Source organism: Micromys minutus (assembly GCF_963924665.1).
Source record: "Micromys minutus genome assembly, chromosome: 15".
Taxonomy (NCBI): domain Eukaryota; kingdom Metazoa; phylum Chordata; class Mammalia; order Rodentia; family Muridae; genus Micromys; species Micromys minutus.
Window position 1 is genome coordinate 39,115,747 of NC_137984.1, and position 23,713 is coordinate 39,139,459.

At 38.5% G+C, this 23,713-nt stretch overlaps 1 protein-coding gene across 4 annotated transcripts; it reads left to right on the forward strand.

The window, feature by feature from the left end:
* Window positions 1-6,264: 6,264 nt before the first annotated feature.
* Window positions 6,265-22,002, forward strand: PLK4 (polo like kinase 4; the record flags this gene model as incomplete). Of its 4 annotated transcripts, none has more annotated exons than XM_080929377.1 (16): window positions 6,265-6,294; window positions 7,027-7,122; window positions 7,783-7,878; window positions 7,958-8,072; window positions 10,421-11,336; window positions 12,312-12,412; window positions 14,264-14,625; window positions 15,778-15,882; window positions 16,189-16,291; window positions 16,778-16,927; window positions 17,402-17,535; window positions 17,615-17,706; window positions 18,408-18,552; window positions 19,146-19,265; window positions 20,582-20,688; window positions 21,900-22,002. In XM_080929377.1, 16 exons carry the CDS (start codon window positions 6,265-6,267, stop codon window positions 22,000-22,002), a joined length of 2,775 nt encoding a protein of 924 aa, XP_080785503.1. The 4 variants fall into 4 exon arrangements, with proteins under 4 accessions (XP_080785503.1, XP_080785504.1, XP_080785505.1 ...); XM_080929378.1 differs by having other exon boundaries at window positions 15,778-15,801; XM_080929376.1 differs by lacking the exon at window positions 6,265-6,294 and adding an exon at window positions 6,861-6,893.
* Between the last annotated feature and the right edge of the window lie 1,711 nt (window positions 22,003-23,713).

The window sequence follows — 23,713 nt, forward strand, 5'->3', positions numbered from 1 at the left end:
ACGGGATTATTATTAAGAAAACATAGAGACCCAAAAATGTACTTGTCACATAGAGATGATGAGATACAACATGCCTTAAGTTGTATTATAGAATTTAAATAACTAGTTTTCACAATCAGTTGTATGTAAAATGTCAAATAGTGTTTTCAAATACATTGCTCTTACAACCTTGATTTTCTTTTAACTTTTCTCCTTCATAATATTTAAAACATGCATCTGCCATGTTAATGATTAAATTAGCAGTTCAGATAACTGAGCCCTTTTCCCCTTATATTTGAGACTAGTCTAGATATGTAGTCTTGGCTGGCCTCCAACTTGTGATCCTCCTGCCTCAGCTTTGAGTGCTGGAATTGTGTGTGCCAACTTGGCCAGCCCTTTGTTTTCTTTTTAATACTAAGCCTTACAGCCAGGATTTGGAGCTCTTACATCATATATGATATGTAATAAACCAGGATGAATATTTCATATTCATCATCTCAGTTTTAACAGTGGCATTGAAGTAGTTCTGGACCAAAAGAAGTCAGTTTGTGAATGTTGTCATTAAGTATGACAAAATAGCAGGGGGGAGAAGTTCCAAGTAAAAAGCAGACACCTTTGACTTCTGATTAAGGAAAAGCACTCTACATCTCTCTTTTTAAGTTTCCTAAATTTATTTCTTCTGAGAGAGTAAGTGAAAACACCTTTAAAATAATGTCACCCTGCTTAGGATGTACATGTTAAAAAGCAATTTAAGATGAAAAACTAGGCTTACAGTATACATTTTTCTCTAAAATAAACTTCTGTGGCTTAAAGTGTCTTAGAAGGAGAGTCCTAATATGAAACTGTCACCTCTTAGATTTTGGAGGAAGAAGCCACTGTTACTTAACTGTATAGTGTTATGTCACACTACACAGAAGGTTTTTGTTTTAGTCTGGTATAGCTTTGGCTGTCCTGAAATGAAACTCACTATATAAACCAGGATTGTTTCAGAGAGATCTTCCTGCCTCTGTCTCCTGAATGCTGGGACAAAGGTATGTGCCACTACCAACCACACAACCAGGACTATTCTAAATTGTCTAGTTCCAGTAAACAGTCTTCCAGTCATCCTCACAACCATTATTACAACCATGTACGAAGGGACTCAAGTATTCTCCAGTCATTCGTGTACAAGGACTTTGGACGATTTAGTTCTTAGTAACTAGTCTTAGTTTTCTTCCTTTTAGAAGAGTCGTACATGTGATTTCTCAATTCTCTTTGCAATGCAATGCAGAAAGTATATTAAAATGTGACATGTCTATAAAATAATTTTGACCTAACAGACACACACAGACATAAGAATGGCTTTCAATGTTAGTTGGTAATATTCTATAAATATTTTGGAATCTGACTGGTTCACAAATATATCCACAAAATGTCTGCATATGGAATGATGAAAGCATATAAAACATTTCTTCTGTATGTAAATTGCATCTTCATACTAGCAAACAAGTAACAATTGATAATAAATGCAATTCAGTTTTGGGTGTCAGTCCACATTGTCACGAAGTCATGTAATAATAATAAATACATATTCTACCTGCTCCTTGAACCATGAGTTTTGCACACCAGAGGTTTAATGTTTAAGTGTTGAACTTTACTAATTGCATGAAACACAACAGGTCACCAACAATTTTTAAATAAGGAATTTGTATAACAATGGGTTTTTTAGTAATTTTTAGACACTTGATTCTGAAGATTCATATGGTAGTTCTGGGTGTTAGCTTTGTTAATAGATAAAACTTGAGAGTGAAGAAATGCTTTGGAACGTCTCAGGTTGAGAAGAATGTCTTCCAGGTCTTTGGTTTATGACTTGCTGTTCCTGGAGCTGGCAGGTGGTTCAGCCAATGAAAGCTATGCAGGACTGAGGGTCTCAGCCTATTCCCTAGATCTCATGATGGAGAGGGCAATACCAACTGTGCAAAATGGTTCTGGCTGCAGCATGCATGTGCGTGCACACATACATGTAAAATAAAAAGGAACTGCTGCTCCTGGGACTGAAGGCATGTCTCAGTAAATGCAACTATAAGGACATGGATCCAGGGCACCCAGTTAAAAGAAAACTAACCAAAACCAGTTAGTGGCTCTGAGGAAATAGACTCAAGAGATCCCTAGAACTTGACCATTTGGTAAGCTTCAGGTTAGTGAGAGACCACATCTCAAAACCAGATGTAGTCCATATGTCTTCGATCCCAGTACTTGGGAGGCAGAGGAAGGACGACCTGGGTAAAAAAGTAATTGCTGCTCTTAGTAAAATATATATGTGTGTGTTCCTGTTAAGGAACATATTAATAAAGGAACAAAAAATGTTCCTGATAAAAATATATGCAATATTAATCTTCTGGGGGGATTAAGATAGCTTGTAAAAAAAAAACAAAAGGATATGTATCCTCAATCTAGAAAGACATTTATACTATACACTTTAAATTTCCAAATGATCTCAGCCACCATGTGGTGGTGGTGGTGCACTCCTTTCATCGCAGCACTCAGGAGGCAGAGGCAGAGGCAGGTAGATCTCTTGAACCTGGTTTACAGAGCAAGTTTCAGGACAGCCAGAGCTACACAGAGAAACCCAGTCTCAAGGTGTCAATGAGATGCACATACTCTAAAGTCTCAGATGAGTGAGCTATAGGTGGTTATTCAGTTCAGCTGCTCATGAGCTGAAAATTTAAAAGTGTTTCTTAAAAAAAAAAAAAAAAAAACTGAGAACCCAGCTATTCCATTCCTGGGCATATACCCCAAAAATGCTCTAACATATAACAAGGACACATGCTCCACTATATTCATAGCAGCCTTATTTATAATAGCCAGAAGCTGGAAAGAACGCAGATGTCCTTCAACAGAGGAATAGATACAGAAAGTGTGGTATATTTACACAATGAAGTACTACTCAGCTATTAGAAACAATGACTTCATGAGATTTTTAGGCAAATGGATGGAACTAGAGACTGTCATCCAGAGTGAGGTAACCCAGTCACAAAAGAACACACATGGTATGCACTCACTGATAAGCGGATATTAACCCCAGAAAGCTCTTAAAACCCAAGAAACAATTCACAGACATTATGAAGCTCAAAAAGGAAGGCCAAAATGGGGATTCTTAAAAGGGAGAACAAAACACAGGAGGAAACACAAGGTCAAATAGAGGAACAGAGATTAAAGAAGATCACTCAGAAGCCACCTCACTGGGAGATCCACCACATAGCAGCCACCAAATCCAAGCACTATAGCTGATCCCAAAAAGTACTTACTGGGGAACCAGACAGAGATGCCTCCTCAGGGACTATGCTAGAGTCATATAGATACAGCTGAGCGTGCTTGCAGCTAACCATCAATCTGAACTTGGGGATCCCAATGAGGGTGCTAAAGAAAGGACTGAAGGAGCTGAAAGGGGTTGCAACCTCATTGGAAGAACATTATCAACCAACCAAACCCTCCAAAACTCCCATGGACTAAAGCACCAACCTTTGTGCACGCATTGAGACCTATTTATCCAGTTGAATATGTAGCTGAAGATAGTGTCTGGCATAAATGTGAGAAGAGGCTTTTGGTCCAGGGAGGGCACGTTTTCCCAATGAAGGGGAATGCCAAGACAATGGGGTAGAGAGGGTGATTAGGAGAGAGTGCACCTTTGTGAAGACAAAGATGGTTCACACAGCCCATAAATCTTACAGGCAGCATGATGTCAGCAGATTTTGAGCACTCTTTCCACAGTGATACTTTTGGCCACCTGTTTAATCTCACTGTCAACAGATTAGAATAAAACCAATTACCTTAGTAATTAGAGATGACAAGAACATTAAATTAATAGAAGTCAACTTAAACCAAGTTGCACTACATTGCTAAAAGAATAAAAGCATTGAAATCACATTAAAAAGTCTAGTAGCCAGGTGGATTGCTTATGTGGTTATGAGCACTAGGGAAACAGAGGAGAGGTGTCAGCTGCAAGTAAATACAAAGCCAGTCAGAGCTACAGAGACCTTGTCTTAGTAAGCAAATAAAAGCCTAACACCAATAACTACTTTAATAGGATTCATACATTTGCCAATTTGAAGAGTATTTTGTGGCTTACAGAAAGACCAAAAAATGATGTAGCAGAGGAAACATTACACTAAGAACCAAAAGTAAGTGAAAGGCTCAGATAAAAAGTGATTCAGTAGTTAAGAAAATGTTTCTGTAAATATGAATAGTACAAATGAAACATGTAGAGCATAAAGAGGGTGTACTTTAACAGAAGGCAATAAATATATAAAACAATAGTGACCGGGTGTCATCAATGTATATTAATAGCCATGGACTATTAATGGACTCACAAACTTTAAACACGTGAAAAATTTACAAAAACACTGAGGCCACAAAGTAAAGCCCAAGGATACCAAAGGCAGTTGTACCGACTCTTAAGACTTACTACTTGTCCTGGAGTCACTGGCATTTGGGGATAGCAATCTAGACCTGGATTGTAACACTATTAGGACTTCTATTAAAGCAGATAAAACACAAGCAGAAACAGATAACACACTATTTGGGGCCTTCAGAAAACAAGTCATTACTTTTGATCTTTTTGTATCTGATTTAAAATCTCAGGACAACTAAGCTAAAAAGGCAAACCTTTGCCGGTTTATTTACTAACAACTAATTTGCTAATTTGTGATTACCTCTTTTCTCTGCTTGTAAAGACTTCTAAGCAACAGTAATTCATCTATGAAACTAGATACAGTGGCACACATCTAAAATCTGGATCTAAGATGCATAGCATGACCCTGTGTCAAAATTTTATTTGCCTATTAAGACACCGCAAAGTGGGGGCTGGAAAGATGGCTCATAGGTTAAGAGCAATGGCTGCACTTCCAAAGGTCCTGAGTTCAATTCCCAGCAACCACATGGTGACTCATGACCATCTGTAATGGGAGCTGATGCCCTCTTCTAGTGTACAAGTATACATACAGGAAGAACTCTGTACATAAATCTTAAAAAAAAAAAAAAAAAAAAAAAAAAAAAAACTACAAAAGAAACTCTATATGCCAATGTGTTTGAAATTAAAATTCTAGAATGTTAAAATCATGTTGATAATTGAGAGTACTATGAATGTAAACATTCCTTAAACTACAAATGAACCTATTAAATTACAGGTTTTTGTTTTTGATGTGCAGTCATTCCTGTGTGCATGTAAATTCCATGTTAATTATAAAGTATCTCTTCACACAAAAGTGCAAACTCCACCGGGCAGGCATATATTTGTTTTCAAGAAGCTTTGAAAATGTCCAGCACATAATGAGATCAACTTTTTTAGATTTTATTTTTATAACGTGAGTATATGTGAGGATATTAAGGCATCAGAGGCCCCAGACTTGGATTATAGGAGGCTGACAGCAGTGAGTACTGATAACTACATATGGGCTTCCTTCTCCCACAACAGCAAGTTCTCAATCACCGTGTTGTATCTTCAGTCCCTGGGATGTTCACAGTAACTGAAAAGCATGGGCCAAGAACTTGTGAAATGATGCTTAGCTTGCTGGGTAACAATGTGTTTGTTCATCTAAATATGTGTGGAGATTGGCCTTAATTTCGTTATCTCAAAGTACACCCCCAGACCTTATTTTACTTTAACGCAGAGTCGGTATTTTCCCTATATAGTTCATCTCCTTAAAGCACCACACATGAATAGCTGTAAGAAGGAAAACACCACAAAGGTATGCTTGGTGGGCGGACAGGGGCGGGGCTGTTCTAAGGAAGTTCTTAGGTCAAGTCTAAACATTTAAAACTTTCTAGGGAAAGCCAAAGTCCGACGCATGCTAGAGAAACCTTCTGGTATTGCGCTCTGCTCCTGGCCCTGAAACTCTGCCGTCCTTCAGGTCAAAACGTAGCCTACCATCTACAAACACCCGTTGTTAGTGTCTGCGTTCTGGTCCGCTTTCCGTCAAACTTGGACCTATTTCCGGCCTAGAGCGCGGAAGCCCTTGCTGCGCATGCGCGCCGGTCTCAACCACTCAAAAGTGTATACTATGCTGACGTCACCACCAGCCTGGCTCGTTCGGAGGCCGGCGGGAACTTTTCAAAATGGGAGCTTCTTGGCGCCGCCCAGGCCTCGGAAGATACCGGGTGTACCTTTCGGTGGCGTTGGCGGCGTCGCCAGCGGCGGCGGCATAGAGAAGGCATCCTGATGGGCGCCAAGACCTGCTGGCTTCTCGGAGCGCTGCCTCGGAGGGGACTGCGAGACGGCCGAGCCCGGGGCGCCGGCGGCTCGGGAACATGGCGGCGTGCATCGGAGAGAGGATCGAGGTGAGGCGGGCGGGCGCGGAGCCGAGGGAAGGTCGGAGTGAGGCGGGCTGCGATATTCGGGGACCGACTTGAACTGAGGCGCACCAAGCACAGTGCTGAGTGAAGATCCGAGTATGGCTTGGTATAAACATTGAGCGAGCGAGCGAGCGAGCGCAGGCTATGGGACGGTCTGGATAAGGCGCTCACAGTGACACAAGTAACGCGGGGGTGCCGCGGGAAAGCGCTAAGGTGGGCGTTTGTAGAGAGACCCGCGAAGCGGCCGGCCCCTTGGAGCCCCGCCCGGAGGGGAGAGCCTGGTACCTAGCAGGTGTGTCTCCAGCTGTGGGCCCCGCCCCGTCCCGATCCCTAGGCGCCTGGTCCGGGTCCCTAGGCGCCCCGTCCCGATCCCTAGGCGTCCGGTCCGCACTCCCGCCTCCAAAGCCGCGCTCCGCCTGCCCCCTCCCAGGGGATGGCGGTTACCGTGGCGGGAGCTGCGGCGGGAGCCGGGTGGACCGGAGGAGGGACCCGAGCTAACCAGTTTATTCGAGTCCTTAGCCTCCAACCAGGCAGGAGCTCTGATCATCAAGATGCCTTCCACCCCAGACACCTACATCATCGAGGTGTGGCAGTTGCTGAAACTATGTCCCATTTTTTTCTTCTGGCCCATTTTACATTCCAGTCCCTACCCAACTTTCTTACTTACTTTCTAGTTCTGTGATTCCTCACTTGTAATCTTTAATTTTTTTTTTAAAGGACTTTAAAGTTGGAAGTCTACTGGGTAAAGGATCATTTGCTGGTGTCTACAGAGCTGAGTCCATACACACTGGTTTGGAAGTTGCAATCAAAATGGTAAGAAAGTATTAGTTGTCTCTTCAGTATTTTGCAAGGTACTAGAGAGCAATAGAGGCATGCTATTTAAAATGTCCCACTCTTCATCTACTAGACTGCACCTTGCCACCCTCCCCTATGTGTGCATGTATATAATACATTGTATATCCAAAAGACAGTGCTGTTAATTGCAGCATCTGAATTTAAGGATATTTAAGAGACTCTTAACCTTGCTTAAGCGAGGTTTTTATACCTTATAGTGTTCAGGAGACTAGTACATTCTGTGGCATTGAATACTTAAGTTAATGGGAAGAAGTCAGCAATTTATTTATTATAATAACATGCCTGTGTGTGGCTGTAACAGTCCAAGAATACCTGTAATCCCAGCTGAGAAGAGTTGGAAAGAGGAAAATCCTAAATCCAAGGCCAGCCTCTGCTATCACATAAATGCATTGGACATATTTCGAATGTACTCTGATAAGGCAAAGCACAGATAAAAGTAAATTGACTTCAAAGACTACATCAAAAAAAACTTCCAATTACAAATTGTTGTTTGAGCTTTTGTCTGGGCTTAGGGGTCTAGCTGGGTGGTGGAGTGCTTTTCTCTAGCATGCACAGGACTCTAGATCAAGCCATAGAACCATAAAAATCAAATAAATAAATCTGGCCTCTTATTTTTAGATAGATAAGAAAGCTATGTACAAAGCTGGAATGGTACAGAGAGTCCAAAATGAGGTGAAAATACATTGCCAGTTGAAACACCCCTCTGTCTTGGAGGTAAGATATAAGAGCTGTATTGCAGTATTTACAGAAAGCTGGATGTTTGTGTAACTGACTGCACCCTTTTCTGCCTTAGCTCTATAATTACTTTGAAGATAACAATTATGTATACCTGGTATTAGAAATGTGCCACAATGGAGAAATGAACAGGTATCTAAAGAACAGAATGAAGCCTTTCTCAGAAAGTGAAGGTGGGTGTCTTTTGGGGGTTGGGGTGGAATTTGTCTCTCTCTCTCTTTTTTTTTTTTTTTTTTTTTCCTGTTTGGTAAACACTTGGCTTTTCAGGGTGTAGTTTTGAAAAATGTGCAATTTTGTAATATTTAGTAAAGATTTTGTTTGTATTGTTCAGACAAGGACTCCAGTAATTTAGTACTAGCTGACCTAGAATTGACTATATAGAGGAGATGAGGCTGGCCTCAAAGCCACCTGCTTCAGCCTCCTGAGTGTTGGGATTAAAAGTGTAAGCCACTACACACCCAGCTTTGTAATACATTTTTAATTATTTTTGTTTATGTTGAATGTACTGGATTTTGCTTGCTTGTGTGTCTGCATACTGTATGTATGCCTGGTGCCCAGGGAGTCCAGAGGAAAGCATTAGATCCCCAAGAGCCTGACTGTGAGGCACCATGTGGGTGTTGGGAATCCAGGTCCCTGGAAGATGATCTAGGACTCTTATCCACGGGGCCATCCTTTCAGCCTCAGCAATTTCTTGTATTTTTAAGTCACATGCTTAACGTGCTTCTATTGAATATGTGGATGTAGTGTAGGTAGGTGCCCCACCTCACCCTGCCCGTGGAGGGTTAACATAGATACTGGAAATTGAGTTTGGGTCCTTTGTAAGAACAGTGTGTGTTTGTATTTTTTTTAACAGTATGTATTTATTTTAAACTAAAAAAGGAGAGTCCTCACAAAAGCAGTTATTTATAAATCAGGTATTACAAAAGTAGAGAAGTTTGTAAGCCTTCTGTCCTCCAAGACACATTTTAAATTAAATCGTTAGTAACAGTTTACAGTAAATCCTTTCACATCTGGAAAGCTACTTAGAATGTCTTTGACTAATGTTTCAAGTAAACATTGAGAACATCACTATATGAAAAGTCTAAAATGCAGAGAACTATTCTTATTACATATTGCTTATTAGCTTATTATTCAATTTCTGAAAATACGGAGTGATTCAGACTCCAGATAATATATCTACAATGCAGATTTTAAATGAACATAATGACAAAACTTTTTAACACCTAATAATATTTTTCTATGAAATACAAAGTGAATTTCAATTTGTCTCCCCATTTTCTCTAATCAGATAAGCTCCATTTGTTGTTAAACTACTGGGTTTTTTTTTTTTTTTTCAAACTATAACAGATATTGAAGACAGAACTAAGGAATATAGGTACTGATAGGCTTTTGGTTTTAATATCCATTATTCATTTGTATCTTGTGTGTTATGGTCAGAAATTAGCTCTAGGGACTTGGCCATCTCTTTATATCAGGTGAGTTCTAGATATCAAACTCAGGTTGTCAAATTTGACTGCAAGCACCTTTACCACTGGGACATCACCCTGTCTTATGACTGTGTGTCTGTATTGCAGAGAAACTCACATATGTATAACACAAAAAGTAAGCACAAGAATGTTTATATTTTTTGTAATCTTGAAACATCAGAAATTATAATTAAGTAAAAGTTTTTAAATCTATGATGTTGTTATAGAAATAACTTTGAAATGTGCAAAAGAAGGAAAAGTAATAAAACTCCTTCGCTGCCTTTTTTAATATTATAAAAGCATTATGTGTTCATAGCTTTATATGTAGTTATGCAGAGCATATTAAGAAGCACATAAGATGTCTACAGTGTAGGCTGTGTGTAAAGTTCTTGCCTTTCAAGTGTGAGAACTGGGTTTGGACCCCAGCACTCAAGGAAATGCTTGGCTGACTGTGGCAACCTGCTATTGTGTCTACACTACTGGAATAAGTGAGTTCTGGATTCGAGAGACTTGCCTCAGTCTGTAAGATGGAACACAGTTGAGAAGGCAGCTTATATCAACCTCTGGCCACCGTGCACACATACGTACTCACACATAAGTAAGCATGCGTGTGTATACTATACATGTCAAAAAGAAGTGTTTATACTAAACACTTTGGGGCAGAGTTTGAGAAGCATTAAACAAATGTACATTTTGCTTTACAAATAATATGTTTATGAATTGTTTGTACAACTTAAAAAACTTTGTTGACCTAGTTACTCTAAACACTTTCAACTCGTATAAGATTTGCCTTCTCTTAGCTCATAAGTTAGAAAAAGCAAAGATTAAAAGGAGTACCTAGTTTTCTTAAGGGGAATTAGATAGCATTCATTATATTGATAGAGTGGTGTTTTGGTTGGTAAGTCTAAGCCACAGGCTAGGATTTTGATACTCTGGCATGTGTACTAGGTTGTATTGTATGGGTTTTATATATAAAATTTATGTATTTACTTTATTGTGTATTCTAAACACTAGCTTCCCAGAAGTTTGAATTGTTACTGTTTCCATCCTTGCAGCTAGGCACTTCATGCACCAGATCATTACAGGAATGTTGTATCTTCATTCTCATGGTATATTACACCGGGACCTCACACTCTCTAACATCTTACTTACGCGGAATATGAACATAAAAATTGCTGACTTTGGACTAGCAACACAATTGAAAATGCCACATGAAAAGCACTATACCCTGTGTGGGACTCCTAATTATATTTCACCAGAAATTGCAACTCGAAGTGCACATGGGCTAGAATCTGATATTTGGTCATTAGGCTGTATGTTTTATACATTACTTATTGGAAGACCACCTTTTGATACTGATACAGTCAAGAACACATTGAACAAAGTAGTGTTGGCAGATTATGAAATGCCAGCCTTTTTGTCACGAGAGGCCCAGGACCTGATCCACCAGTTACTTCGCAGAAACCCTGCCGATCGGTTAAGTCTGTCTTCCGTGTTGGACCATCCTTTTATGTCAGGAAATCCTTTAACAAAGAGTAAAGATGTAGGGACTGTAGAGGACTCAATGGACAGTGGGCATGCCACACTTTCCACAACAATTACAGCTTCTTCTGGTACCAGTTCGAGCGGCAGCCTACTTGACAGAAGAAGACTTTTGGTTGGTCAACCACTTCCAAATAAAATTACTGTGTTTCAAAAAAATAAGAATTCAAGTGACTTTTCTTCAGGAGATGGAAGTAATTTTTGTACTCAGTGGGGGAATCCAGAACAAGAAACTAATAATAGGGGACGGGGAAGAGTAATTGAAGAGGCAGAAGAAAGGCCACATTCTCGATACCTTCGCAGAGCTCATTCGTCTGATAGATCCAGCCCCTCTGATCAGTCTCGAGTGAAAACATACTCAATAGAACGCTGTCACTCAGTAGAAATACTTTCAAAGCCCAGAAGATCACTGGATGAAAATAAACACAGGTATTCACCCACCACCAGCAATGTCAAAGTTTTAACTTCATTAAAGACAAAACAGCCAATAGTTATGGATCTTTTGAAAGACCTTATAATGAACAAGCAATATAAGGATAATCTTTCAAAAGCATTTTGATAAACTGTATTAGCACAAATACAAAGCTACATCTAAACAAGGTAGTGGTATAAAATGTCTAGGTGTTTGTTTCCCTCACAGAAATAGAATTATAAGTTTGATTCAGGTGTGGTAGTACATGTCTATTCTCCTAGAATTTGGGAGGTACAGGCAGAAAGGACTATGCAGCTCAGTCCAGTCTACATGACAGCAAGTTCTAAGCTTGTGTGTTTTCAAGACAAAAGGGATTTTAGGTGTTAGTGTTGGTTCTGGCCTCTTAAGTGTGCGTAAGCTGGTTAGCTCAGTGGAGAACAATGGCTAGCATGCATAGTGCCCTCAGCATCCTCAGCACTGCAAAAAGGAAGTGTTGATGAGTGTTTAACTTTGTAGGTTAGTTATTTGGAGCAGATCTCTAGCAGAACATAGTATTTATTGAGCAAGTGTGATGGCTAAAGAACTCATAGCTGTGTGTAGAGGGAACCGGGCTGAGTGGGGGAGAAGCTGTGGTGCTGACTACTTCTGATAGAAACGCTAGTTTTATTGCCTGATTGTAGTTCTTTGTGTGACCTTTTAATGCTTGAATTTTACGCTTATAAAAGGATGGTAGGCATACAGCTGTGTCATTGTAGTGCCATGGCATTTGGTACAGGAGTTTTAGAGATGCTTCTACAAACACTGTTTTCTATAGTTATTCTAAAATTTCAGGTATTTAAATTCCTTCTACAGTTTCTGCCTCAAAATGTTTAGAGACTAGGAATTCTCTGACATATTCAGCATGTATGTATGTTTGTAGCCCTGGGTTCTCTCCCCAACCTTCCTTCCTTCTCCAATAATTGGTTTATGGGATTTCTTTTTCCCCTCTTTAGTTCCAATCATCATTGTCTAGGAAAAACTCCTTTTCCATTTGCAGACCAGACACCTCAGATGGAAATGGTACAGCAGTGGTTTGGGAATCTGCAAATGAATGGTGAGTTTTAATGACCTAGAACCCACAAACATTGCAGTTTTCTACTTTTGTCTAAGAAAATCATTGCTTGAGATTTGGAATATTTATTCTTTCTACTCCTTAATATTTATGTATATAATTAGTTTCTTACATTTTCATTTTAATCGGAAGAAAGCTATTTATACATGAGCAAATTTATGCAGCTCCTCTGACTAGGCAGAAGAGCCAGGATTCTCAAGTAGTCCTAGCTTAGACTAGATGCAGACGCCTTTTGTTCAGATGATGCCTATGTCAAAAACCGCTGTTATTGGTGCACATAAAGTCATCAAAAAATGCTTAACTTTACTTGTAAGAAGCTGATGTGAAATTTTTAGTCCTCATATTGAAACCTAAATGTTTTTAAGCAGGTGCCCCTAGGTCATTGTTAATACTGTGGAGATTAAATGTTCACCATTAATGACTAGCACTCACAGAAGAATGGTGGGAAAAGAGAATTAGAAGGCGGCATCTGGAGGAGGAGGAGATTGTCTTTCACCACACACTGTTGTCTGTGGAGTGTTGAAGTGTGGCTCTCATTAGGCAGAGTTGTTATGTCTTGTGAAGGAGTCTGTTTTCCTTCTCAGGAGACATGTTTTAAGTTTCACAGGTCTAAGAGGAAATTAACCTGACCTTATATGCTCAGTTGGTTGGTTTGGGTTTTTTTTTTTTTTAAGTACAGTTAGTCTTGCATTCTTGTACTTATTTGTTTACAAGTTCTTTTTCTTTGGTAATATGGGCTTTTCTGAGATGGAAAAAACCTTTTATATAAATAATTTAGTCATTATGCTCTAATTTAAAGTATTTTGGTTGATATAAAATATTTTCCCTTATAATGAGAATGTTAATAAGTTATAACAAGCTTTACAAGTTATTTAAGAATAAATTATGATGAAAATTCTGAGAGTGTAATGCTGAAAAACTTTAAGACCTTTGAAAAAACAATGGCAGCAGGCTGTGCTGGCCTATGTCTTTAATTAGACCACTTGGGAGGCTGAGACACAGGGATCATGATTTCATGACTTCAACACCAGCGAGGCAACATAAGTGAGACCCTTTATCAAAAAAGAAATAAGGTAATTACAGTTTATCCTAGAAAGTTTCATGTAATTAGATTATTCTTATGTAGGTACAAATGCATTTGTAGTATTAATTATAATAGATACTAAAAATAGTGTTTTTGCTTATTTTATAAGTTGAAATGGGATTAAACAATCCTTGGCTTTAAAAAGATTTACATATTTTTTCTTCCATAGACTGGGACTTTTGATGAACATTGACTTGCCTTAGAATGAGTAACTTTTGCTTCGATTAAAAATTTGATTTCATACTAGTACATTTTTACAGCCATAAGGATGCTAAAGGTTTTTCTTAAATGTTCCATTAACTACTTCTGTCCTTATTTATTTAAAAAGTTAAGAGCTCATTTATGTAATAGCGTCCTTATAAAGTATATAATGTTATATATAGTAAGCTAGTTATTGTGGAAGAATTTGCATCTCTGTCATCTTGAGATAATTACATATTTCCCCATTTAGCAAGAACTGCTACAATTTACTGATTTAATTAAATAAAAAGACTTCTAAATACAATACTTAATACTTAAAATATTTTTTAAAAATAGTATTTATAACTGACTTTTTCTGTTGTAGAGCTGGACATAGTACGCATGCCCTTAATCCCAGCATCTGGAAGGTGGGAGGCAGTCCTACGACTCTTGTGTTCAAAACTAGTGTGATCTACATAGTAAATTCCAGGAAACTGCCCCTTCAAATGCTATTAGAATCAGCACATTATGCAACAGTTTACTAAGCTGCTTTTTAATGTATGTTTTAGCACCTTTAGGAGAAACTAATGAGCACAACACCGTTAGTCCAAACAGAGATTTCCAGGACTATCCAGATTTTCAAGACACGTTAAGAAATGCTTGGACTGATACAAGAGCCATCAAGAATGCTGATACTTCTGCTAATGTCCATCCCGTAAAGCAGCTGAGTACCATAAAATACATGACTGCGCATCATCATAAACCTGAGATCATGCAACAAGAGCCGGCCTTACATCCTCATTCTGAACAAAGCAAGAATAGAAGTATGGAATCAACATTGGGTTACCAGAAACCAACCTTAAGAAGCATTACATCTCCTTTGATTGCTCACAGACTAAAACCAATCAGACAGAAAACCAAAAAGGCTGTGGTATGTCAGTTATTTTTCTAAATTACTCTTTGATGTCTTTAGAATAAAATTATTGAGTGTGATCTTTTTTATTTTTATAATATTTCTGGAACTTGAGGTATTCTATAAACAACATGAGGGGAAGAAATTGAACATTCATGGAAATAGCATAGTTTCTATTGGGTTTGGTTTGGTGTGTTTAAAACAGTTCCTAGTAGGTAATCCAGTACTGCCGTGGAATTCTTCTTCTGCCTCTGCCTCTGCCTCATGAATGCTGTGATTGTGGGTGTGTACCCTAGCCTGGTACTTCCCCTAGCTTTATAAGAATGGCAAGTTGAGGCTGATAAGTTTGGAACTCTTAAGTTAATGATGGTTTTTAATGTATTTATTTTTGAGTCTGTTTTACCTGCATATATTTATAGGCACTCCATGCCGTCTGGTATCCAGGGAGGCCAGAAAAAGACATTAGGTTCTTTGGCATTGCAGTTAGAGTCAGTTGTGAGCCACCATGTGGTTCTGAGAACTGAACCAAGGACCTCTGTAAGAGCAATCAGTGCTCTTAACAACTGAGCTACCTCTCTAGACCCTAAATTATATCTTAAAAATAGTTAAATTATATTGGCTATGTACTGTATTAAATATTTTTATACTTACAGCTGGTGAGTTGACATTTCATATTAGCCCTTTGGTTTAGCTTCTGTCTCTGAATTTAATTTCAAGTCAAGAGTAAGCTAGTAAATACAGCTTTTTAAAAAACAAGAAGCAATACATACACACACACACACACACACACTTCTGTGTTTAGAAGTTAATGAGCATATATGAAGATGAAATAACTTCTTTTGATTCAGTCTTGATCCTACCTGTTCTTTGTTTCCCATGTCTTCCAGTCTTGCCTTTGTTTGGCTCCTATTGTCTTCAGCTTCCTTGCTCCCCACCCTACCTTCTGCTTGCTTTTTGCTCATTGGTTAGCATTTCACACTGGATTACACTCTCTCGCCTTTATGCCTTCTGGCTCACAGCTGCACCCAAGTGTATCTGTTCTAGACGGCCAGTGTAAAGCAGCAGTTGGATTTTGTTATTTCTACTATGGTTGAGTACTTTTCCCTTTTAAGTATTATGTGCCAGAAGTGTTTTTAAAGAAACATTTTGTTGATTTTTCTGTTTCCCTAGGTGAGCATCCTTGATTCAGAGGAGGTGTGTGTGGAGCTTCTAAAAGAGTGTACATCTGAAGGATATGTGAAAGAAGTTCTTCAAATATCCAGTGATGGGACTATGGTAGTGTACTAGTTTTGTTACCTTGTAATTTCAGGCGTGGCTTTAAACATTTGGTATTCAGTTCTTTTTACAATATGGTATTTAATCTATCTTTGGATTTATAAACTGAAAACTAAAAATGATTACTATTAGTAATAAAATTAAATTTTTAGTTTAAAATACTTTATTACTTTTAGAAACTATTTTAATATTTTTTTAAAAATTAATGTTTAAATTAACATTTAACATAGAATCTTGTGTACTTTTTGGTGACAAACAATAATACCTAATGGCTACAATTAGAAGTTTTATTTATTTTTTAATCAGATCACTGTTTATTACCCAAATGATGGAAGAGGCTTTCCTCTTGCTGATAGACCACCCTTGCCTACTGACAACATCAGCAGGTACAGCTTTGACAATTTACCAGGTATGTACATAAGCTGGAGATGGGTGAGATCATAGGTTTACATATACATATATTCTATTCACTGGATATAGTAAGTTGTAACTACCTTGGTTCAGTTGAGCTACCAGTCAGGTTCATGTAGTTAGTGTCTGGGAAGATCTTGTGCATCTTGTTACTCTGCTGGTTATAGAACGCTACCATGAACCTCTTAAGTAAAAACTAGCTCTGAGGTAACATCAGAACTGTAGCCTATGTTCTTGCTTAGTTAATGGTCTATCTAGAATCATCAGAAATTTTACTATAAAGTGCGTAAGTGTTGGTAACTGACTGTTGCCTACAAGCAGATGCTTTGAAGCTCTGAAGTAATTACTGAATAGCGCATCTTGGTGAAGTAACTTCAGAAAGAAGGAAGCCTATCTAACCTGACTAGGACTTAGAACACAGGTGCAACTGTGTGTTTAGTTAACTCTTTCTTCCTTAATATTAGGTGTATTTTTTTCTCTTTAGAAAAATACTGGCGGAAATATCAGTATGCTTCCAGATTCATTCAACTTGTAAGGTCTAAAACTCCCAAAATCACTTATTTTACAAGATATGCTAAGTGTGTTTTGATGGAAAATTCTCCTGCTGCTGATTTTGAAGTTTGGTTTTATGATGGTAAGTGTCCTTCATGAGATCCAAGGCTATTGCTGTACCCAGGAGCTCATCAGTTATAGGAGTGTGATCTGGTCCTTGTTCTCTGCTTAGCTCCTCATCAGTCTGTGGTACCTACACCGCATGAAAAGCAGTATCCCATATCTTACTTGAAACCCACATGCAAGTTTTGACAGCTAAAACGAGGCAGAAGCGATGGTTTCCCAGTCTCTGGGAGCATTCTGAAAACTGATATGGCTTTACCTGTCTCTCCATGAAGGGCTTCCATGTGTGCGTGCCGCACATGCTGCTCGGAACTTGTACAGAGCCTTTGTGCTGAAAAGGGAAATGATGGCTTCCATTTGTGGAATATTGAATGCCATTTACCAGTGGCCAATAAATGAGTGTGAATAACCTGTCAGCTACTGTGTGCTAATATAATTAAATACAGGAATAATAAAAGAACTGATGGCAAATGGTTTTCTACTTAATTTTCAGGAGCCAAAATACATAAAACAGGAGATTTAATTCACATAATTGAGAAAACTGGGATATCATACACTTTGAAAAATGAAAATGAAGTTACCAGCCTGAGAGAAGAAATAAAAGTATATATGGACCATGCTAATGAGGTATGTACCTGCTCTTGATCCAGTTAGCAGTTGCATGTTAAAGCAGGAACTGTTGACAGGAGGCAATCTTCTCTGATAGGGTCACCGCACTTGCTTGGCACTGGAATCCGTAATCTCTGAAGAGGAAAAAGGAAGCAGGGGCTCTTCATTCTTCCCAATAATTGTAGGAAGGTAAGAGCTTAAAGTTCCTAACAATGGCTAAAAATCTTTAAGATTGAATCTAGTCACTTTCTTGTAAATGATGTTTAGAATTGCACCATGGTGACACCCATAAACCTAGCATTTGTGAGACAGAGGCAGGAGGAGTTGGAGGCCACTCCATTTCAAAACAAGAAATATATACTTTTATTTCTTCTGAGAGAAGAAATAAAAATATATATGGACCATGCTAATGAGGTATGTACCTGCTCTTGATCCAGTTAGCAGTTGCATGTTAAAGCAGGAACTGTTGACAGGAGGCAATCTTCTCCTGTCAACCTCCAAGAGCCAGTGAGGTGCTTGATGGGTAAAAGTGCTTGCTGCTCACCTAAGCTTGATTCCCCAAAACCTACATAAAGATTGAAGAAGAAAACTTGTGCCGAATTTCCTTTTCTGACCTCCAGAAACACTCTCGGGCATATATGTGCCTATATACCCACATTGTTCACACAGACATACATGATAAATAAAATTTAAATTTAAAATTTTTAGTAGCTAGGCCTGGTGGCCCACACCTTTAATTTCAACACTGCATTGGCAGAAACAAGTGGATCTCTGTGTAGTGAGTTCCTATGTCAAACACACACACACACACAAAACTAAATAAGTACTTAGTTCTCTGTATATTAAAAAGCTTTAGGGGAGCTATTTCAGGAGATTTCTCTTTTCTTCAGAAAACCTGGTAATACTAGTTCACCTAAAGCCTTATCACCGTCTCCTGTGGACCCAGGCTGCTCAAGGGGAGAGCGAGCATCACCAAGCAAATTGAGCGTGAATAGTGTGGCTTTCCCAACACAGTCACCAGTACTCAGTCCTTCTGTAAGTAAATGTGCATCACATACTTCAGACCCTGAAGTGAGTGCCAGTGTCTCCTTGTAAAGTGAAGCTGTAGGTTCCGGGTACATCTCAGTTATAAAATAGATGCTCAAAGTCCATGGGTTAGATTCCAGCACCACCCAGAAAAGTAAAACATCACTGTTTCATATTTCAGTCTCACTGAGCTACTTCACCATATGTTTTTCGGAATAAACTAAAGGTCCTTGCATGTGCTATCAGCTGCCTTGTGGCTCATGGTGAAGTAATTAGATTTCCTCAGGGAACTGTCATGCCAGTAAAGACTGTAAATATACAAAAATATAGTGTGTAAGAAACAGTGTATGCATATGTATTCACACATATGTACATTCACTGACTTTAGCTACAAAAAAATAAGAGGAAAGAAAAGGAAAGAGATTCACTAAAATGAAAACAGAAGACATGATCTGGCCTTTTTATTTTTATTTTGTATAATGATGTTGATATTTTTAGAACCTTTGTTTTAAGAAAATTAAAACCATGAAGCAATCTTGTACTTTTACTGAAGCGGCTTATGAATGTGCTAAGGAATATCTTCTCTCCCTTATGTCTTGAAGACTGTGACAGTTGAAAGCCACACAGCGACTGCCACGGGAACAAGCGTCTCTTCAAGTCTTCCTAACTCAGCACAGCTTTTGAAATCTGTTTTTGTGAAAAATGTTGGTTGGGCTACACAGGTAAGACATTTTTAAGAAAGTAATTTTCTCACTGCAAACTTCTTGATTAAACTATTAACCCAATAATATAATTTTAACAACTCTTCTTTTTTAGAAAGTGTATGTGTGTGCATTTTTTTTACATTGGTTATATTCCCAAAAGTTTTAGCTTTTTCTAATTGTTCTATATCAGAAATTGTCTGATGTTGATTTGAGATGTGGATGATGTAATGATAAGGGTTGTGCAGAATAGAGAATGATGTCGAGGGCATTTGAAATGGTAGAAACTGAATCAACATTGAATTGAAATTTACAGTTTTATGTTGGTGTTTATAGCTTTACATTGTGTGTGACCTTTGAAGGTGTGAAGCATGAAGTCCTGTTTCTCACGTACATTGTCAAGTATGTGATGCTAACTACCCTTTTAAAGACAGTAAAATCAGTCCTTTGTGGTAGACTGACTTGCATAGTCCAGCGTGTGTAACTGGTATGGTGTAGATACAGGACTTTCTGTGTGGTGGCCTTGATGTCTTCTTATCTAGTTTTCCGTTTATAGCAGCACAAATCAAGCTACAATGGAAATAACACAGGCGAGCTTTTGTTAATTCTTAGACCTATCTTGGGAGAAATGCATTAATGGAGAAAAAAAAAACAAAACCCTAATTCAGTGGATAATTTCAAGTAACCAAATTTATTGAGTTATTTTAATATTATGTTACCTTAGCCACTAGAGGAATGATCTGAAGGGGGGGGCATGAATATTTTCGGTACTAAGATCTTAAACTCCAGTTTGTAGATAACTGGCAGCAGTTTTTTTAAGGCTGTATTGGGTCTGGGAGTAATCACACAGGCCTAGAATCCTGGCATTTAGAAAGCAGAAGTAGGAGTTAAGTCAGTGCCAGTATGGGCTATGTAATGAGAGAAACCCTACCAAAATGTGGAGTTGGCTCCATATTAGTGCTCTTGCAAAGGACCCAAGTTATTCCTATGTGGTCTGTAATGCAGTCCTAGGGGATATGATGCCCTCTTCTGGCCTCTTCAGGTGTTGTGAGCAAGTTGTACAGAAGTATAATGCACAAGAAAAATACCCATACACATGAGAAATAAAATAACTAAGTGTGATGTGTGCCTTTAATCCCAGAACTCTTAAGGCGAAGCAGGTAGAACTCTTGTGAGTTCAAGACCAGTTAGTTCTATATAGGGAGACACTTTTGAAAAGGTGGAAGAACCCCAAGAATGAATAAAGCAAAACTATATAGAACACTTTATAAGCGATCCCTTAAAAAACATCAGATTGTCTTCAGTGTAGTCACTTTCTATGCTGCTTGCTTTTCTAGCTAACTAGCGGAGCTGTCTGGGTTCAGTTTAACGATGGGTCACAGTTGGTTGTCCAGGCAGGAGTATCTTCCATCAGTTACACATCGCCGGATGGTCAGACAACTAGGTAAGCTCTTACAGCACTGGGTGGATTCAGTGCTTGCTTTCCTTTTGCTCTTTTTTTTTTTTTTTTTTTTTGTGCTTGAAATAAATGACTTAATAAATGTAATATTTTAATAATTTACTTACACTGTTCATTATTTTTAACTCTTTATAGCCTTTAATATAAATGTGATTATCTACATGAATAATGTACCCATAATTAACTCAAGTGATACGATTTCTTTGTAACCTTTATTATTCCATGACCTAATTGGGTTGACTCTTTTCAGAATGAACTTATGAAAGTAAAATAAAATATTTACTTAAAAGAACATGGAGTGGCCGGGTGTGCTGGTATATACCTTTAGTTCCAGCACTTGAGAGGCAGACATAGGTAGATTTTTCTGAGTTCAAAGCCAGTCTTAACTACATAATGACTTCCAGGCTAGCTAGGGTCTATTCAGTGAAACTCTGTCTCAAAAAATGAAAACGAAGAGGTTATGGAGGGCTGAAGAGATGGCTCAGTTGCTTAAGTACTTGCTTTGCAAGCAGGAGGACATTTGTTCAGGTCCCCAGCACCCATGAAAAGGGCAAGGCAGTGTGTACCATACTAGGGAACTGAGGACAAGAGGATCCTTGGCTCACTGGCTGCCCAATCTAGTCAAATAGGTGAAGTCCAGCTTCACTAAAAACACTGTCTAAGATGAGATGGTGGAAGGTGACTGAAGAAGACACAACATTGACTTCGGGCTGGATGTGGTAGTACACATACGGTTAACAGGAATTTGAGGTCATCCTATCGCTAAATTAACTAAATAAACTTGGTTATTTTTCCCAAATAAAAGTTGTGTCTGTTAAAAGCCTTGTTAACAGTTTGGTTTTTATTTATGCTAAGCATTGAACCTCAGGCCTTGCAGATGCTATATAAGCCCTCTAAAAATCCAGCACTGACAGACATTTCTGAAGGCAAATCACACTAGACCTTCCAATATACAAGTGCTGTCTCTGAGTATTCAACTAATGACAGATCAAAGTATTTGTTTCCTTAAACTATGCTTGTACACAACTATCAAGCAAAAGTGTTGTGTTTTTGAAAGAAATTAGGCATGCTTCAGTTGATTTAGAACCTAGTATTTATTGTTTTCTTGATATATCTTGTCATTGAGGGATTACTGGGAAATGTGTGTTTGAGTATTAAGGTCCAAGTAATGAAGTTCTGTCTGTTTTTCTGCTTAGGTATGGAGAAAATGAAAAATTACCTGAATACATCAAACAGAAATTGCAATGTCTTTCTTCCATCCTTCTGATGTTTTCTAATTCAACTCCTAGTTTTCAGTAATTTAAGTCTCAGATGTCTATATTTAATAAATGACTTTGTGTGGCTTTCCAGTAAGTGATTTTTTTTAATTTACTTTAACTTCAGAAAGCCTTTCTATTAAACCGGATTTTAATCTACACCATAAAAATATACTAAGAAAACAATAAAATTTTAGTTACCAAATATAGTGGTCATAAAGCTAATTTTGCTCCAAGCATGTAATACTTCAGACTTTTTGTGTGCCTATACTTGTATTGAACTAAGTTGTGTATGCCATGTTTGTTTTCGTTACTGTCTTTACTAATAAGACATTGAGAATCATGGATAAAACACGCTATAGTTTTGCAACTTTGGATATGTAAATATTGTGTATATAAGCAATATGTAAACTGTATATTTTATATTTATTTTTATAGCACTTGTGTCTGATAAGATTTCTGCAAATGCATTTTGTAAAATAAACACAGTGGTAAGTTTTCTTTAACCTGGTTTATTTGGTTAAATACTTGTTTTAAGTATTAGATAAGTTACTATAAATTGATTCTTAAATTGCTGTTTAGGAAGAGCACCATCCCCATACCCTCTTTTTTTTATAATATTTTTTATTAGATACTCTGTATTTACATTTGAGATGTTATCCCTTTACCCCACGCCCTGCTCCCATTTCCCCTCCCCCTCCATTTGCTTTCACAAAGGTGCACTCCCTTCTGATCCCCCTGTTGGGAAAACATGCCCTCCCTGGACCAAAAGCCTCTTCTCACATTTATGCCAGACACTATCTTCAGCTACATATTCAACTGGATAAATAGGTCTCAATGCGTGCACAAAGGTTGGTGCTTTAGTCCATGGGAGTTTTGGAGGGTTTGGTTGGTTGATAATGTTCTTCCAATGAGGTTGCAACCCCTTTCAGCTCCTTCAGTCCTTTCTTTAGCACCCTCATTGGGATCCCCAAGTTCAGATTGATGGTTAGCTGCAAGCACGCTCAGCTGTATCTATATGACTCTAGCATAGTCCCTGAGGAGGCATCTCTGTCTGGTTCCCCAGTAAGTACTTTTTGGGATCAGCTATAGTGCTTGGATTTGGTGGCTGCTATGTGGTGGATCCCCAAGTGGGACGGCTTCTGAGTGATCTTTTCTTCAATCCCTGTTCCACTATTTTACCTTGCATTTCCTCCTGTGTTTTGTTCTTCCTTCTAAGGACTGAGGCATCCCTACTTTGTCCTTCCTTCTTTTTGGGCTTCATGTCTGAATTGTTTCTTAGGTATTCAGAGCTTTCTGCGGCTAGTATCCCTTTATCAGTGAGCCCACACCCTCTTTTGAGGCTGTGCTTTTATTGATTTAACCCACATGCTGTCTTTTCCATCTCCCTCTACTAGGGCTTTCTGCCTCGCCCAAGTGAGAAAAGTATGTTGGGCAGACAGACATGGGATCTGAGGGGGGAATGGGTGATAACCATACAGGCTGCTGGGCACTCAGACAATAGATCCATCTGGGCAGAGCAAGGCTATTAACCTACACAGGTCTCCCTGCCTTGCTAGGATGGGATTGGTCAAGAGGGAGGAACTTTGTTAGCAGCCCTTACTATGCCCTATAGGTACCTTTTGTAAGGAACCTTATTTTACCTAATAAGGTTAGACTGTATCAGATACCACCCTGGATCTGAGTTATAGGCAGTTATAAGCCACCATGTTGGTTCTGAGTCTACTACAAAAGAAGTAAGCAAGCACTCTAAA